The following is a 15,733-nucleotide window of genomic DNA, read 5'->3' as shown; positions in this document are numbered from 1 at the left end:
TGAGTTACCGGACAACGGTGTGAATCCAATTAACATACTCATCAGCAATTTTAATTATCCTCCATACATCATCCTTATTGTGTATAATTCTGTTGTGTTATATGACACTTTGATACTCCAATGTTTCATGTTTTTCAGTGACTTGATTAAAGGCTGTTTGAGTCCACCATCACAATTTATAGAGTATGCTATGTGTTCCTCCAAGAGTCTATCAGGCTTCATTAAACGAAAACACAAAACCTTTAATGCTTTTCCTGTTGTCCACAGGATCACCACAACTCAATTTAGTTTCAACACCTATATAAAATATACACTTTTTTTTTCACAATTCATTTGAGAAACATTCTCAGACACATCCTCAACAGCACGGCTGCCTGCTGTCCGTTTGCCTGTCTGCACGGCCGTGTCTGTCCGTCTGCATGTGTACTACTAGTGTGTTAGTGCGGCAGGGTCCTCCTCTTCACTCTCCGTCGGCGTACCAACATGTCCCCCGGACAGCGGCGGCGGCGGCGAGAAGTCTGCAAGCAGCTGCAGCAGCTTCGACCAGGGCATGGCGAGACGCTCGTTGGAACACCAGGGGGTCTTGGCCGGGTGCTGGAGGTCCCTGGCGGTCCCCGGGGCCGCCGGGACCGAGAACTGGTTGGCGAGGTTGTGGAGGACGCAGCACGCCTCGATGACGCGCTGCTTGCCGTCCAGCCGCTCGTCCACTGAACCCAGCAGCTGCAGAACCCGGAACCGCCTCTTCAGACGGCCCAGTGTGCGCGACAGAACGGCCCGCGCTCGGCCGTGGGCCATGTTGAAGCTCCCCTGGTGCTCATTCTCTGGCTGGGCCAACGCTGGGAGGAGGTTGATGTTCAGCTCGTAGCCCCTCCCTACTGGAGGAGGAAGAGGAAGGGAGTGATGGTGAGGAAGGAGACCACCCTTTCTGCTCCACAGTTATTTGCATGGTTCCTGACTTTGGACTCAAATAAACACAGATGGACTTAACGATAACAATAACACAACAGAGGTAAACCACAACATACATTATTTTCAGCTACTACATTTTTGAGGCTTTGACTGCTTCCAGCCTCGCTTGTAACTCTCCTCGGATAAAGTGTACACATTATAAACAGCGTAGTCAAGCCAAGGCCTTCCTCCAGAGCTTACCGACGAGCCAGAATTCCGGTGCTATGGCGTTCTTGAGTTTGAGCGAGGAGGACATCCACAGCTCGTGGTTGGGTTTGCTCCCCATCTGACACCGCTCCACGTTCAGCAGGTAACCGGCCAGGTCGCACACCACCTGGCAAACCACCGACGTGTAGCCGTGCGTGTTGAGGAAGAGCGGGGACCGGACCACGTCGCTATGGTCCTGGGTCCTGAAGTGGGCGGTGCCGAGAACTCCCAGACACCGGGGGATCCCACAGCACCGATGGTTGACCGTGGCGAGGTCCTGCTGGTCCTTGCGGGTCCTCGGGAATGCGATCAACTGGTCCGCCATGTCTGAGAGATGCTTTGAGACTAGAGCGATCACACCAGCCGAGTCTAAACTACGGACCCCGGTTTTGACCTGGAGATCAGCGGACACGTTTCCCATGGCGTAGAAGTTCAAGGCGAGCAGGATCATGCCTTCCGCGGTGTGCTCCGGTTGTCTGACCTGGTCTATCCGCCGCTGGAGGAGGTCCAGAAGGAAGGAGATGCATGGTCTGGTCAGGTGGAAGCTTTCAAACAAGCTCTGGTCATCCAGCTCGTCTAATATAGTCCTCGACAGCTGTATAGATAGCGCGGATGGATGAACGGGAGACGGGGATGGTTGTACAGGCTCATCGTCGTATCCAAGGAACCCTTCCTGGACCGCGAGCCACACCGGAGCCGCGAAAGCCATCGTCTTTTAACTAAATATATTTTACAGAGATCCGTCCTCGTAAGATGATATAAAATCCTTGCATGGATAACCCATGGCCATGTCATAGGATCTCGACCGGATGCGTTATATGAATGAACTGATACAATTAAATATAAGGAAGTCAACAGGAAGTACCTTAAGCGGAATCTTGCTGCTAAGCGACATAACGCCCCGACAGCGCCTGTTGGTGGATGGTGATGGTAACCACATGTCATTCATCATCCAACAACAGGCGCTGTTGAGCGTAAAATTAGAGAAAAAAAAGAGTAATACAAACATGAATTTCACGTTTAATATATCAGTTTACTCGCCTGATAGGCAGGAAAACCGATGGGAAACCAATATATTAAACGTGAAATTCATATTAGTATTTGTGTGTGTTATTATTTGTGTATTGTGTGTGTATCATGCGTGTGCCTTTGGTTTGTCCCGAGAGAGCTGTGAAGAACAATTCCGACCTTTGGGTCTACGGGTCACAAGAAGAACTTCCTGTTGACCTCACTGATGGGAATATCTTCCAGTCGGGGGATCCCCCCCTGCGGACCCTCATGCCGCGGCTGGCGTCTGGCGTATGGGTCTGACACACACACACACACACACACACACACACACACACACACACACACACACACACACACACACACACACACACACACACACACACACACACACACACACACACACTTAGAATCGTATTGTAACATCAGTAGTAACTAAGGGTCTTGTCCTTGCATCATTGAACTTTTTGTGGCTGATACTATTTCATGGGATAAAACACTAATTAAAGCATAGTTATGAATATAATAATCAATTTCTGCCAAGTCTAGATGCCACTCAATTGAACACACTACACCTGCTTTAAAGTTGATTTTGGACCCTGTAGTATTGTAGAATTACATCTATGATATACACACACTGTGATACAGTCCAGGTAGCCAAGAGAGCGATGGAAATCATGTAGTTGTATCATTAGTATTATAGCACTATAGTAAATGTAAATGTACATTTATTTATATAGCACATTTCATACAGCAAGGCAACCCAATGTGCTTCACAAAAGACAAAAAAAAAGCAGCAGAAAAAATATAATAAATAGGAGAATCACAAGTATGAAAATGCATCAATAAAGTATTTGATTTAAAATTAAGCAAATTAATAAATATATAAAAATGTCTACATCTATATATATATATATATACATCTATATATACATCACAGTACAAACCTGTGATGTTGTCCAGGGAGTCCAGGGGGGCAGTGGACATCATGTTGACTCCGAACAGAACCAGGACACACACGGCGAGACCCACCAGCAGGTACACCGGCACCGCCAGCACCCAGTACCTTCACAGGGGTGAGGTGATGAGGTCATGGTGATGTCACATGTCATGTCAACATTACATTATCCAGGTGTGTTCACCAACTCGGTTGTAGGGTTTATCAATGAAGATCCACAACGCTTTGTACAAAAGGAATCAACAAGAGCTGCCATGGCATTAGAACCTAATAACTATTATAATTTAACATGTAGTAATGTAGCAAACACTTTTATTCAAAGGGACTTTCAGTGAAATAAGATACATGTCATTAAGGAGCAGGTAGGGATAGTTTGTCATCTTGCTCTGGTATGCCTACAGGTTGACTGTAGGGCCCAAACTTGGGGCTCAAACTCCTCACTTACTTCTGGGGCCAGTAGGTGAGACCCAGCAGGGCAAGCCACTCAGCCGGGACGTAAGCCCACAAACAGAACAGAACTGGGGACAGAACACACGTCAGAAAAAAAAAATGCATTCACATGACTTGGGTTTGCTGAGAAAGACCGCTTTGCTTGGAAGTCAAGATTATGTCAGGGCTAGGGTCTGCTTCCTAAAGTACATAGTTATATATAGAGCTGTGAGACTTTGCTCTTGCAGTTAAATATAGGCCTTCTAAAATACGTATAATTATATAAAGAGCTACCGGAGTTGTAGTGCTCGTTGTTAGTGGGGACTAAGAGTAATGAAGTACTTACAGAATCCAAACTGAGAGGCGAGGAAAAGCACAAAGCCGTATATAGCTCTCTCAGGGAGAGGAGACGGAGAATTCTCCACCATCACTGCACACACAAATGAAGAGAGAATAAGTTGTTCTAGTTGTTCCTTGATTCCACTTGGATTACTTCACTCCTGAGATCTGACAGATCTAACCTCTGACTACTGCAGCATTGTCTCTTAACCAAGTAACCACACAAATAAATCCAATGAACATGTTATTAACGATGCCAAATATGGGACAGATTCACGGTATCAATGTTTAAATTGTAGAATAAAGATCAATTCGTAATTATACATACTTGACTTCCTTGTTGGGACCTTTTTTTGGAAAAAGATGACACTTCCGGTTGGGACGAGATCGCAGGATGTTCAGAAGGATAGTTCCGGAGTCTGTTGCAAAAAACGATATAAACAATATCGTATCACAATATGAAAATATAATTTGAATATAAACTTTATTTTAGAATCAATAATGAATTATTATTTAGTGTAGGGTGCAGTTTTTATAACTGCACCCTACTGCACCCTGCTGAATTATATCAGTTGTATTTTGTGTTATTATCTCCGGACACATTATGGTGTTACACACGTGGACGTACACAGACCAGCATGGCAGAATGAGCTGCCGCTAACCCCTTAAAGGATCTCTCATGAAAACGGATCAGATAAGGTTAACAGTTCGTCTGGGCTCCATTAATATATAAAACTAATAATATTCCGTCTGACCGGATAGCAACACGTTTGCTTTAGACAGGCCGTCGCTCAAGTGTAACTTTCCAGGACGCGGCGTGGTTTCGAACAACTTGGTTTCGACGCAAACTCACCAACTCACCATTCGTCCATAATGAAGGTGATCTTTAGAGATAACAGCGCTAAAGCTGCTAAAGCTAAAACACCCGCCCCGGCTGCACCGGGTCAGAAGAAAAAAATGAAGATTTTCTTTAAAGATACACGCAGGAAGAAGCAGGGAGGACCTCAACCCGTCCATGCCCCCATCGCACCCCCCTCAGACCCCAAGCAGTTCTCAGCAAACTGGAAGGCTTTATTAGAGGTATGTTTATTAGCACTATATTACTGTCATCATGTTTTCCTGGCTGCCAAATGATGAATGTGTCATGCAGTCTTTCTAATGTGATTAATGCTTTACAGATCATGAAGGCTAACCCAGAGCCGAAGACGCAGACCACCAAGAGTGATGCGCCCAAGAAACCCTCTTCCAAAGAGGTTAACGTTACTAGCGAACCTCGTCCCACATCCTCGCAGACAAACGGAGGAAAAGTAGCCAAATCTAAAACACTGAGTAGCAAAGAAACGGTTACAGCGGCAGAGGAACGGGGAAATAAATCCACCAAGAAGAGGAAAGAGACCGGAGGGAAAGACGAACAGAAACCAGTCAAGAGGAAAGCGAAGGAAGGGAGAGACGAACAGCAGCCAGCCAAGAGGAAAGCGAAGGAAGGGAGAGACGAACAGCAGCCAGCCAAGAGGAAAGCGAAGGAAGGGAGAGACGACCAGCAGCCAGCCAAGAAGAAAGCGAAGGAAGGGAGAGACGACCAGCAGCCAGCCAAGAGGAAATACAAGGGAGGGAAAGACAGACACCAGCCAGCCACGAAGGAGATGGGGGCCCAGGAGCCCGGACCCCCAACTGAGTAAGGCCAGCTGTACTATCAAATGAGTTATAAGTGACTTAAGGGGAAGAAAACTCTAGTAATGGTTAGGGTGTTTGACTATCTGCAAAAAGGTTCTGTGAATAAACCACAAATGTCTGCACATGTCTGCATGTGCAGACATTTGTGTGCAATAGGATGTCTACCACTAGACATTGCAAGATGCTCTGACCTAACCCATCCCCTAGTATGTCTCTAACTCTGTTTTGAGTATGATACAACCAGTTTATTAACCTGAAGAATCATATGTTACAAACCAGTTTGTACAGGCTCTTTAGTGCCTATGCTGAAACAAAATTTAATTTGGTGTGACGTTTGCAGTAGGTTGTCGAAATGCTGCTGGAAATGGCAACGGACGCAATATAGTCTCTGCAGTTTGTGTTTAATTTATTGACCAAATCATTCATGTGGTAAAGTTGACCAAATGCAGGCGATGGTGTGTAGGAATAATTCTACTAGTTAATCTAAGAACCCTGAACAATTGATTTAGTTGCAAAACTGCTGTATTTTCGCGTTCATGTTCGTGTTGGCAGCGGGTTGTTGACGGGTTCCCCGGGTTCTCCGCAGTGCCGACCTGTGGTTTGATGACGTGGACCCGGATGACATTGAGGCGGCGGTGGGGAAGGAGGCGGCCGACGTGGTGAGGAGGAGGACCGTCCAGAAGCAGGCCCCCCAGCACCCTGAAGATGGGCTGGTCAAGACCCACGCCTTCACCGGGTGCGACACGGCCACAGGCCTCCTAGGACCCTTGCCTCGCAGAACCTGTCTGTTCCTGGGTCTCTTTTTGTTTAGAGTGAAACACAAACGTGTGTTCACTTCAGACCATCGCCACATTTTATTCCAATCTAAACATAAAGATACATGGCATCCATGAAATATATACATTATACACTTCTGAGAAAATCATGCCACAGTGTTGACAGCCATAAATACTACCATTTATTATGTACTGCACGCAGGAATGCATTGCAGTAAATGCAGTATTACACGAGCTCTGACCTCAGTGGTCATCAGGGATCGCCCGATATGGATTTTTTAGGGCCGATACCGATTTTCTTTTCATCAGCCTTAGCCGATGTCTGATACGGGCTGCCGATTTTCTTGAGCCGATACTGCTTTTACTCCCTCAATTTCTATCATAAAAATGACACAATGATGATAACAAATGTTAAAAGTCTCAATTTAAAAAAAGGAACATTTATTGAACTGTCTGTCTGTAATTCATGGTGGGAAAAAAAAACGGCGAATGTATATCGGTCAATCACTAAATGGGCTGTCGCATGACTGAGTCTCCTCCTCCTCCTCTCCGTGGTCCCCGTGGCGACGGCAGGCTGACGCGGGCGGTGGCAATAGACTGTGAGATGGTGGGGGTGGGGCCTGACGGGGAGCACAGCATCCTGGCCCGGGTCTCCATCGTCAACCACTTCGGGAAGCTGATCTACGACCGCTTCGTCAAGCCCACCGAGGAGGTGACCGACTACCGCACGGCCTTCAGCGGAGTCCGACCGGAGGACGTCAAAGACGGTGAGTTCTGAACACCCGGACCCTGGACCCTAAACCTATACCCAGGACCCCAGACCCGTGACCTCTAACCCAGGCCACTGTAGACCTAGACCCGTATAGACTAGACGTAGACCTTGACCCCCTAACCTATCCCAGACACAGACCAGGTAATGAGGACTGTGGTGATGATGATGATGGTTGTGGTGGTTGTGTTTCAGGTGAGGATATGAAGACCGTCCAGAAGGAGGTAGGAGAGATCATGGAGGGAAGGATACTGGTCGGACACGCAATACACAACGACTTAAAGGTACAGTTCACACAATACACTATGACTTTAAGGTACCGCCCACACAATACCCTATGACTTGAAGGTACTGCACACTTCATTCACAGTCATTCACACTTTTGATTAATGAATAAATTATAAAATCATCCCTGTCTTCCCTCAGGTCCTCTTCCTTGACCATCCCAAGAAGAAGATCCGTGACACCCAGAAGTACAAACCCTTCAGAGTGAAAGCTAAGGTAAAGTCCTGGGCTGTGTTCCGATATCCATACTATCCTCACTCACTCATTAATTTAGTTATTTTGTAGCTTTTATAGCTTTTATAGCTTTTTATAGCTACTATGCGTAAAGAGTTCACTGTTTACAGCGGGATGTTTTTTGCGGGGGAGGAGCCACGGCGGCAGTCGCGATCGTAATTTCCGGGTAGTGCACCATGGAGTATTCGATTTGGACCGACACTGACATCTGAAAATCTGCGCACTTAGTGAGTGCGGATAGTGTACTACGTGCAAGTGTACTCATGGAAGTATGGATATCGGAACACAGCCCTGGTCCTCCTCCGACTTGGTCCGACTCCGACCCATAATAATAATAATAATAATTATAATTTGAATGTCTATTTCCCATGATGCATTGGTTAGGGTTAAGGCAGAACTGTGATGTTTGCTATCTTCTAATTTAAGTACTGCCTCATATGCTTGTTTGGTAAAAAAACAAAACGCTTTCTCCAACAGTTGGACTAATGACATCATTTGGACCAAGCACTCTCACCAATCAGTCTTTAGATGAGGTCTAAAGTCACAGGGAACGGCTGAGCCGGGTTGAACTCGGCAGCACCCCCTGCTGTTCAATGTGTGGAGGCTCACCATGTTATGTTTCCTTACAGAGCTCCCGACCAGCACTCAAAGTTCTGTGCAGAGAGGTGCTCAACGTCAAGGTCCAGCAGGGAGAACACTCCTCAGTATGTATATATCATATATACTATATACCCTATACTTATTTATACTATATACTCCATACCACACACATTCTACACATAATGTCCAACAGGGAGAACACTCCTCAGTATGTAGATCTCCTATATCATATATACTATATACCCTATACTTATTTATACTATATACTCTCTATACATATAACCTATACTACACAATGTACACATATACATTCAGTCAATGTCCACACTCTAAACATTAAAACTGATACACACATTAAGATTCAAATGGGTTTTATTGGCATAGAAAATGCACATTAACATTGCCACAGCACAAAAAGTAAAATAAGATGCAAAAATAAGTAATATACACAAAATAAATAGTATAGTAATATCTAAACCAGGGGTTCTCAAAGTTTTGACAGCTGACGGCCAATTTAGGAGCCCAAAATTTGATTGAGGGCCGCCAAAGAAAAAAAATTAATAAAACAGAAAAAAATCCCATTTGTAATAATTTTAATGACCAGGTTGCATCTCTACAGTTACATGTATTGGTCTGCATCCAGTATAAACACATTTTAAATAACAAATTAGGCAAAACTAGAGAAAACCTTGAGAAACATTTTAACTAACACATAATCCCTGGGGTTCTCTGCCCTATACAGTCGAATTTGGGATATAACAGTCCTGTGTGCATTTCAGAATAAAAACTTATTTAGAACAGAAAAAAAAAAAAAAAAATCAATTATTATTTTAATTTTTTTTAATTTTTTTTTAACTTACATCTGTATGTCTTGTGGGCCGCCAGGAATGTTTCTGCGGGCCGCACTTGATCTAATGATCTAAACAGAGTATAGCATTCAGTGAGTTAGTGGTCAGGATAGGAGTTCATTCTCTCTCTCTCTCTCTCTCTAGGTGCAGGACGCCCAGGCCACGATGAGGCTCTACACGATGGTGAAGAAAAACTGGGAGGCAGAGATCAAAGCCAGTCGGGCCGAAAAGGCAGAGGCCAGGAAGCCCCGCCCCTCTGCCCTCAAGCCCCGCCCCTTCAAAGACAAGTGACCCCACATCCCCTGGGACCCCATTGACAAACAATTGGTCATGAAACCATCGCAGCAGATGGACCATTTATTGTGAGAGAAAAAGACGAGATGAACATGAAACAGACCCGGAAAAAATACCACAAACAAGAGAACCTTCCAAAGTAAAAGTCCTGCTTGGCTCCAGTTTGTAATGTTATTATAATGTATAGCTGTATTATTATATGTGTAGCTTTATGACTTCAGGTCAGCAAGTTTTAAAAGTAACATGTATATAACAGACAATATACATTAACAGATCCTATCTACACCGAGCAGCTGCTTGATTAGTTCCCCCTAAAAGGTTGTGTTCTGTGTTCTCAACAGAGATGTATAATGTACTAGAGACCCAGACTTGAGTAAAAGTACTGTATCAAAAAAGTGACTTGAGTAGAAGTGTTCTTTAAACACCCCACTTAAGTGGAAGTACTAAAGTATTCAAAATGTTTTGTACTTAAGTATTGCAAGTAGTTTATTTTAAAATGTACTACTCAAGTACTGAAAGTAATAGTAAAAGTATTGTGTTATGTTTATATTAAAGAAAGCAGTCAAAAGTTTGAATATCATATTGTTTATATTATCTCAAATATTTAAACTGTAGGACACAATTCCTTTGGCTGTAGCAGCAGTACAAGGACAGGAATACGTACAGAGCTGTCTTAAAGCTGTCAAAGGCCACATACAAGTGTTTATGTAAAAACAAACAACTAAAACATCTCAATGGCCAGAGGGGTATTTCAAGAAATAATTAAGCAATAGATCACGACAGGCTGTGGTATACGGTCATTATACCACAGTTAAGGGGCGTTGTCCGTCCCGACGCACAGCGGAGGGACGGCGACCCCCTTAACTGTGGTATAATGACCGTATACCACTGACTGAAGTGATCTATTGCTTTTATAAAACGGTTACGTAAATATGGCGAAATGAAAGTCAAAGACACCCTCAATTTTGAAAAAGCGAGAAAGTCGGAAAAGCATTTTTTTTAACAAACACAAAAAAGTAGTCCCTCCTGGCTGCCGGCAAAGTGTACGGCGGTTGATATGCAACACACTGTAGCGTCCTTCAGAGAGAAGGCTAGAGACGGTAGCTCGGTTCGCCGGCAATTTAGCCTACTATCGAGTTCACTCACCGTGTGCCTATTGCTTTACAACATTTCCACCCTCTCCATCAATCAACATATTTTTCGGCTTCAGTGAACTATGCTATTGCTTTTATATATAAATAAACAACAGTTCAAGTTAGGCGCGGAGTGATACTGAACTCCGTAAGCTGAACGGGTGTCATAGCTGTGTGTATACGCTCAATATACAACAGTTGGGAACCAATCGGATCACTTGATTTAAGTCACCCGTTTTTTAAGTACATTTATAAAACGGGTGGCTTAAATCAAGCGATCTGATTGGTTCCCAACTGTTGTATATTGAGCTATGACGCCCATTCAGTTTACAGAGTTCAGTATCACTGCTCGCCTAACTTGAACTGAAGCCTAAAAACATGTTGATTGCTGGAGAGGGTGGAAATGTTGTAAAGCAATAGGCACACGGTGAGTGAACTCGATAGTAGGCCAAATTGCCGGTGAACCAAGCTACCGTCTCTAGCCTTCTCTCGGAAGGACGCTACAGTGTGTTGCATATCAACCGCCGTACACTTTGCAGGCAGCCAGGAGGGACTACTTTTTTGTATTTGTTAAAAAAAATGCTTTTCCGACTTTCTCGCTTTTTCAAAATTTACAGTGTCTATGACTTTCATTTCGCCATACTTACGTAACCGTTTTATAAAAGCAATAGATCACGTCAGTGAAATGTCGTCATTATACCACAGTTAAGGGGGTCGCCATCCCTCCGCTGCGCGTCGGGACGGACAACGTCCCTTAACTGTGGTATAATGAGGACATACCACAGCCTGTCGTGATTTATTGCTTAATTGAAGAACAGGAATTCAGAACTCGGCGCAAGCGCCTCGTTCATAGGGCTGTGCTTCGCTTACCAATAATGACATTTAAGAACGCCATCTCGTGTAAGATTGCTTAAGTCAAAATCACTCTAAAACACCTTTTTTTTAAACAAAATCTTCAATCGTGTCGGGTCAAACGTGTGTTTGTGGTAATGCTAGTAAAAATAAATTAAAAATACTTGGCGGCATTGTGGACGCATGCTTAGAAGCCGAATGCGATATCTAGTCAGTATATATATCTATGTATGGTCTCTACCATAGATATATATATATATATATAGAACCGATGTCTATGTATAGAACACCGTGTCCCAATTCAGGGGCTGCATCCTTCAAAGGACACATTTGAAGACCGCTTACGTCACAGCGGCGCGTCACGTGCTGTCCCATTTCGAAGGGTCCTTCAAATGCGTACGAGATATGCAGCCTTCGTTTCCCGGATTCTCACGGCCCAACGTATCCCAAGATTCATTGCGCGTTGGATTTTTCTTTCAGAAATGGCGCGGAGAGAGTGGAAGCGGCAGCTGCAGCGAATACATATTTAATGACAAAACTATGTAAAAACATTTCGTCACCCTCTTAAAGTAATGGCCTAAGTCATATTTTCAAGTTGTTCAGAAAACAGAAAAAAACTTTTTTTTCTGTTTTCTGAACAGTTAATGCCAGCGTTAATGTCATTGAACTTTGACAATAAAGTTACATATTTAAAATGGTCCCAACCTTACTTTTATATTTAAAAAAATTGTCACCCTCTTAAAGTAATGGCCTTAGTCATATTTTCAAGTTGTTCAGAAAACAGAAAAAACTGAACCATATATAGAGTATAATATACCATTTTAAATATGTAACTTTATTGTCAAAGTTCAATGACATTAACACTAGACATATAACGTTAAACTAATTAACGTTAAGCCAACGTCCTCTTTTCCTCTTCACCTATCGGTGAATCTTCTCCCACTCCTCCAATAAAAGATAAAACATAACAAATAAAATTATGATTTCTGGCTCCATATTTCTCCTCTGCCGTCCGGTTTGAACTGCAGCTGTCAGGGTTGCTAGGAGACAGGAGCGACGCGTGGTCACGCAAGGTAAAGGACGTTAAGGACTGGTTACGCAATCCGGAAATGCTCCGTAGGATAGACTGTCCCATTCCACAATGCTTGTTCGGCCTTCGGTGTGGCCTTCGCGGTCTACGAAGGCCACACCTTCGAAGGACGCGTCCTTCGTCCTCGGATGCAGCCCCTGAATTGGGACACGGTCTCGTCCATGCAGCTGGCCAATGAAGTCGAACGTCCGCACTGGCGGCCATCTTGCCACAGTTAGCTCGCTCACCCATAACATTGTGTTGGTAGTGGTACATGTACTTTTTTCAACTGATTTTCAAACGGTTTGGTTTGTTATAAATGTCAGAGATGTAGTTATGACACTGCATACTTATGAATAATTATGTTATGTTCTAAAAAATTGAATAATCTAAAATAGGTACAAGATTTTCCTTTACAAATAGTTGTACTTTGTAAGAAACCAAACTGTTTGTAAATCCGTCAAGATTTCAGCGAGATAAGAGTATTAGCATTTGTGCAGATCACTGACCGTACCTCAGGTACCACCAGAAAGCTTTCCTGTGACAATATGGCCGCCTGCGATGACGTTCTAGACTCTGTTATAGGCCGTTTCTCAATTCGCGTTTTTTGTCTGTACTTGCGTTCTCGTGAAACATCATCAGTCGTAGCCCAAGTACTGTTCCAATTCAAAGTACGCATCAAGTCAAGTACAGTTGTAAAACCCGGAAGTGTTCTTGATGCGTTCTTAAACTGGCCGTTCCATCGAGGATGCATCGGAGGTGACTTGTGTGGACTTGGGACCGTTAAATGTCCCAGGATGCATTTTGCATTCCATGTTTTAAAATATTAGTATGTAAGCTATAATAATAGGCTATATATAGGAACATTTTACATATATAACAAAAATGTAGGCCTATTCATTCAAAATATTGACATAGTAGTATATGCCGAAATGAGGCCGTAAAGCACAGTTAACAGAGCTGAGTTGGTGACGTCATTGGGTCCACTGCTGTTCCAATTGCAGGTGCGTACTCGCGTCCTCGGAAGTCTGTACTTGCCAAGTACGCACTTCCAAGTCCGCTAGTCCGTAATTCGTGTACTTGCTATTGAGAAACGGCTCTAGTGTTCTATATATATCTATGGTCTCTACTCTCAAGGGTCTCAATGGGGCTTCAGTCTGTCGTCTCCCAACGTGATGTCATGCAATGCATTGTGGGGGAAATGAGAATCAATTGCAAACCGCTAAAATCGTACCTTCTTTTTCGTATTAAATTCTGTTTTGTGATACCCAACAACATAAAATACAATGGATAACCGTTTAAATGTTTATTACCAGCAAGCAAATTGCACAAACAAAAAGAAAAATTAACCCTGCAACACAGACTTTAAGGGGGAAGGGTCAGGTGTCATCATGGGGGTGGGGTGGGGGCCGAGACTGAGAGCTACATGGAAAAATATGCTCCAAACGCACTTTTTAAAGCACTTTGAAATGTTGCTGTTTCATGACAAAAATTTAGTCTTCCAACAGATATCAATGGGATAACATTTTTATAATTGTAACGAGTAACGATTCAGCACATGAAAAATGTATTGGAGTAAAAGTATTAAACTCATCAAAAATATGTAGTGAAGTAAAAGTGGAAGTAGGAGAAAAAAAAAAATACTCCAGTAAAGTACAGATACAGCATTTTAGTACTTAAGTACAGTAGTGAAGTAGTTCTACTTTGTTACTATACATCTCTGGTTCTCAATAAAGATTTTTTTTTTCTGAAACCTCCTAAATCGTGTATTGCATATGGCACAAGAGGGCCAAATTATGTGATCTCTGACCCTGTATCTGGCTCTATTGAACAGTGTGTGATGAAATGTGCACATTTTCCATGATCCTCTGAGGATTTGCGTTACAAAAATATTTCTTGTTATGCGTCCGACATTGGTTTTGATTTCGACGAGTCAAGCTGTAGGAGATAACGTGTCAAAATAAATTGATGACTAATAAACTGGAAGCCATTACAACAGTGTGTTTGACTATGAAAACCTTAGGAGTTGTCTTCATCTTTATCTAATACACTGAAGGAGAGAAAGAGGTGATGTTCTCAACAGAAGCAACAAGCTGAGATGACTGGAGTGTGTGTGGATGATGGTCACTTTAAGCAGCCTCTCCTGGCCCGAGTCAGACTGATTGGACCTCTGGGGGTGTACAGACATTGCGTCATAGTGTGTTTGACTACTAGCAGAAAGGTAGGCCTACTCAATTAAGACTCCCTTACTGCTTATGAGTCAGCTGCTGTAGAAAGATACGCATCAAAGCATACTGATGAAATGTTATGCCATCCTCGTACAATATAACCAGCAATTACCATTTGTTATAAAGGCTACCTTACAGCATAATTTCAAGAAATGATTAAATAAATAAAAAACATAACCCCCATAAAACGGTTGCTCAGAAACATTTTATTCATTTAGAAAGTTGAATGGGACGGCATGTCTTCACACATCAACAGGTAAAACACTTTAAACAGATACAATTATCAGGTTGTAAATTCTAGAGATTTAGAGAGCTGTAGACATTGAAACAATATATAGGCCTAAATTAAGCAACTGAATAGTAACATGAAGTTAGAAATAACTTAATTAAGCCAATAAAAACCTGCATAAAATTCAATACATTGAAAATGAATTGAGATTAGGCCTAATTAGGCCTACAAATAAAAATTGATGAAATTAACTAATAATCAGTAAACAATGGAGAAAGGAGTAACCTTGAACGACTTGAAGCGTTTTTTTATGAGATGCTTTGAAGTGATTTTTTCTGAAACGGTTTTTAAAAGTCCGATCAATCATCAGGTGTGACCGCCGTATGACGTAGCCTCGAGCTTTGAATCGGTTTGAGTGATCACATGACGCGGGAGGCAACCCTCGAGCGGACCTGAGGTTCAGACGGCTCGCGACGGGGTCGGCACGTGAGTCTGGAGCGGCACATCATAGGGTCTGAATGCGCGCGAGGAGCTGAACACCGTCCGAGACCACACCTCAAAAACCACCGATTAATTGATCCGGGATCGATACTACGAATCCAAGCACAACCCAAAGCGAGTGAGTATCATCGTGTGTTTGATGTGTAGTATGTGAGCGTGTGTGTTTGTGTGTGTGTGTTTGTGTGTGTGTGTGTGTGTGTGCGCGCGTGTGTGTGTGTGTGTGTGTGTGTGTGTGTGTGTGTGTGTGTGTGTGTTCTAGTGACGTGTTCTTCTCCTTATACAACCGGTTTTAACGGAGAGTCTCGCGGACATTCAACAAGTACCGATTCTTCAACAATAGGCGCGAGCACCC

The 15,733-nt window shown here is 43.3% G+C and overlaps 3 protein-coding genes across 5 annotated transcripts; 1 reads left to right on the top strand and 2 right to left on the bottom strand.

Moving 5' to 3' along the window:
- Positions 1 to 419: 419 nt before the first annotated feature.
- LOC311355724 (putative nuclease HARBI1) lies at positions 420 to 1,866 on the bottom strand. The gene is made up of 2 exons (XM_084475537.1): positions 1,150 to 1,866; positions 420 to 875 (listed from the first exon to the last, which is right to left on the bottom strand). Exons 1-2 carry the CDS (start codon positions 1,862 to 1,864, stop codon positions 430 to 432), a joined length of 1,161 nt encoding a protein of 386 aa, XP_084331663.1. The 5' UTR covers positions 1,865 to 1,866; the 3' UTR covers positions 420 to 429.
- On the bottom strand, positions 777 to 4,257 carry pigp (phosphatidylinositol glycan anchor biosynthesis, class P). 3 transcript variants are annotated; one of them, XM_084475539.1, is made up of 6 exons: positions 4,218 to 4,257; positions 3,897 to 3,980; positions 3,567 to 3,639; positions 3,111 to 3,229; positions 2,344 to 2,462; positions 777 to 872 (listed from the first exon to the last, which is right to left on the bottom strand). In XM_084475539.1, coding segments are annotated over exons 1-5 (381 nt in total). In that variant the 5' UTR covers positions 4,219 to 4,257; the 3' UTR covers positions 777 to 872; positions 2,344 to 2,358. The 3 variants fall into 3 exon arrangements, with proteins under 3 accessions (XP_084331665.1, XP_084331666.1, XP_084331664.1); XM_084475540.1 differs by lacking the exon at positions 777 to 872 and adding an exon at positions 1,935 to 2,066; XM_084475538.1 differs by lacking the exon at positions 777 to 872 and having other exon boundaries at positions 2,326 to 2,462.
- A 271-nt stretch (positions 4,258 to 4,528) lies between these two features.
- rexo4 (REX4 homolog, 3'-5' exonuclease) lies at positions 4,529 to 9,776 on the top strand. The gene is made up of 8 exons (XM_084475093.1): positions 4,529 to 4,969; positions 5,068 to 5,564; positions 6,150 to 6,299; positions 6,913 to 7,106; positions 7,304 to 7,392; positions 7,535 to 7,609; positions 8,257 to 8,331; positions 9,220 to 9,776. The coding sequence occupies exons 1-8, from the start codon at positions 4,763 to 4,765 to the stop codon at positions 9,364 to 9,366; spliced, it is 1,434 nt and encodes a 477-aa protein (XP_084331219.1). The 5' UTR covers positions 4,529 to 4,762; the 3' UTR covers positions 9,367 to 9,776.
- The last annotated feature ends 5,957 nt before the right edge of the window (positions 9,777 to 15,733 follow it).

This window comes from Micromesistius poutassou (genome assembly GCF_964030765.1).
Source record: "Micromesistius poutassou genome assembly, chromosome: 11".
Lineage (NCBI taxonomy): Eukaryota > Metazoa > Chordata > Actinopteri > Gadiformes > Gadidae > Micromesistius > Micromesistius poutassou.
Note: the sequence above shows the minus strand (reverse complement) of the source record. Positions and strands in the feature narration are given on the sequence as shown.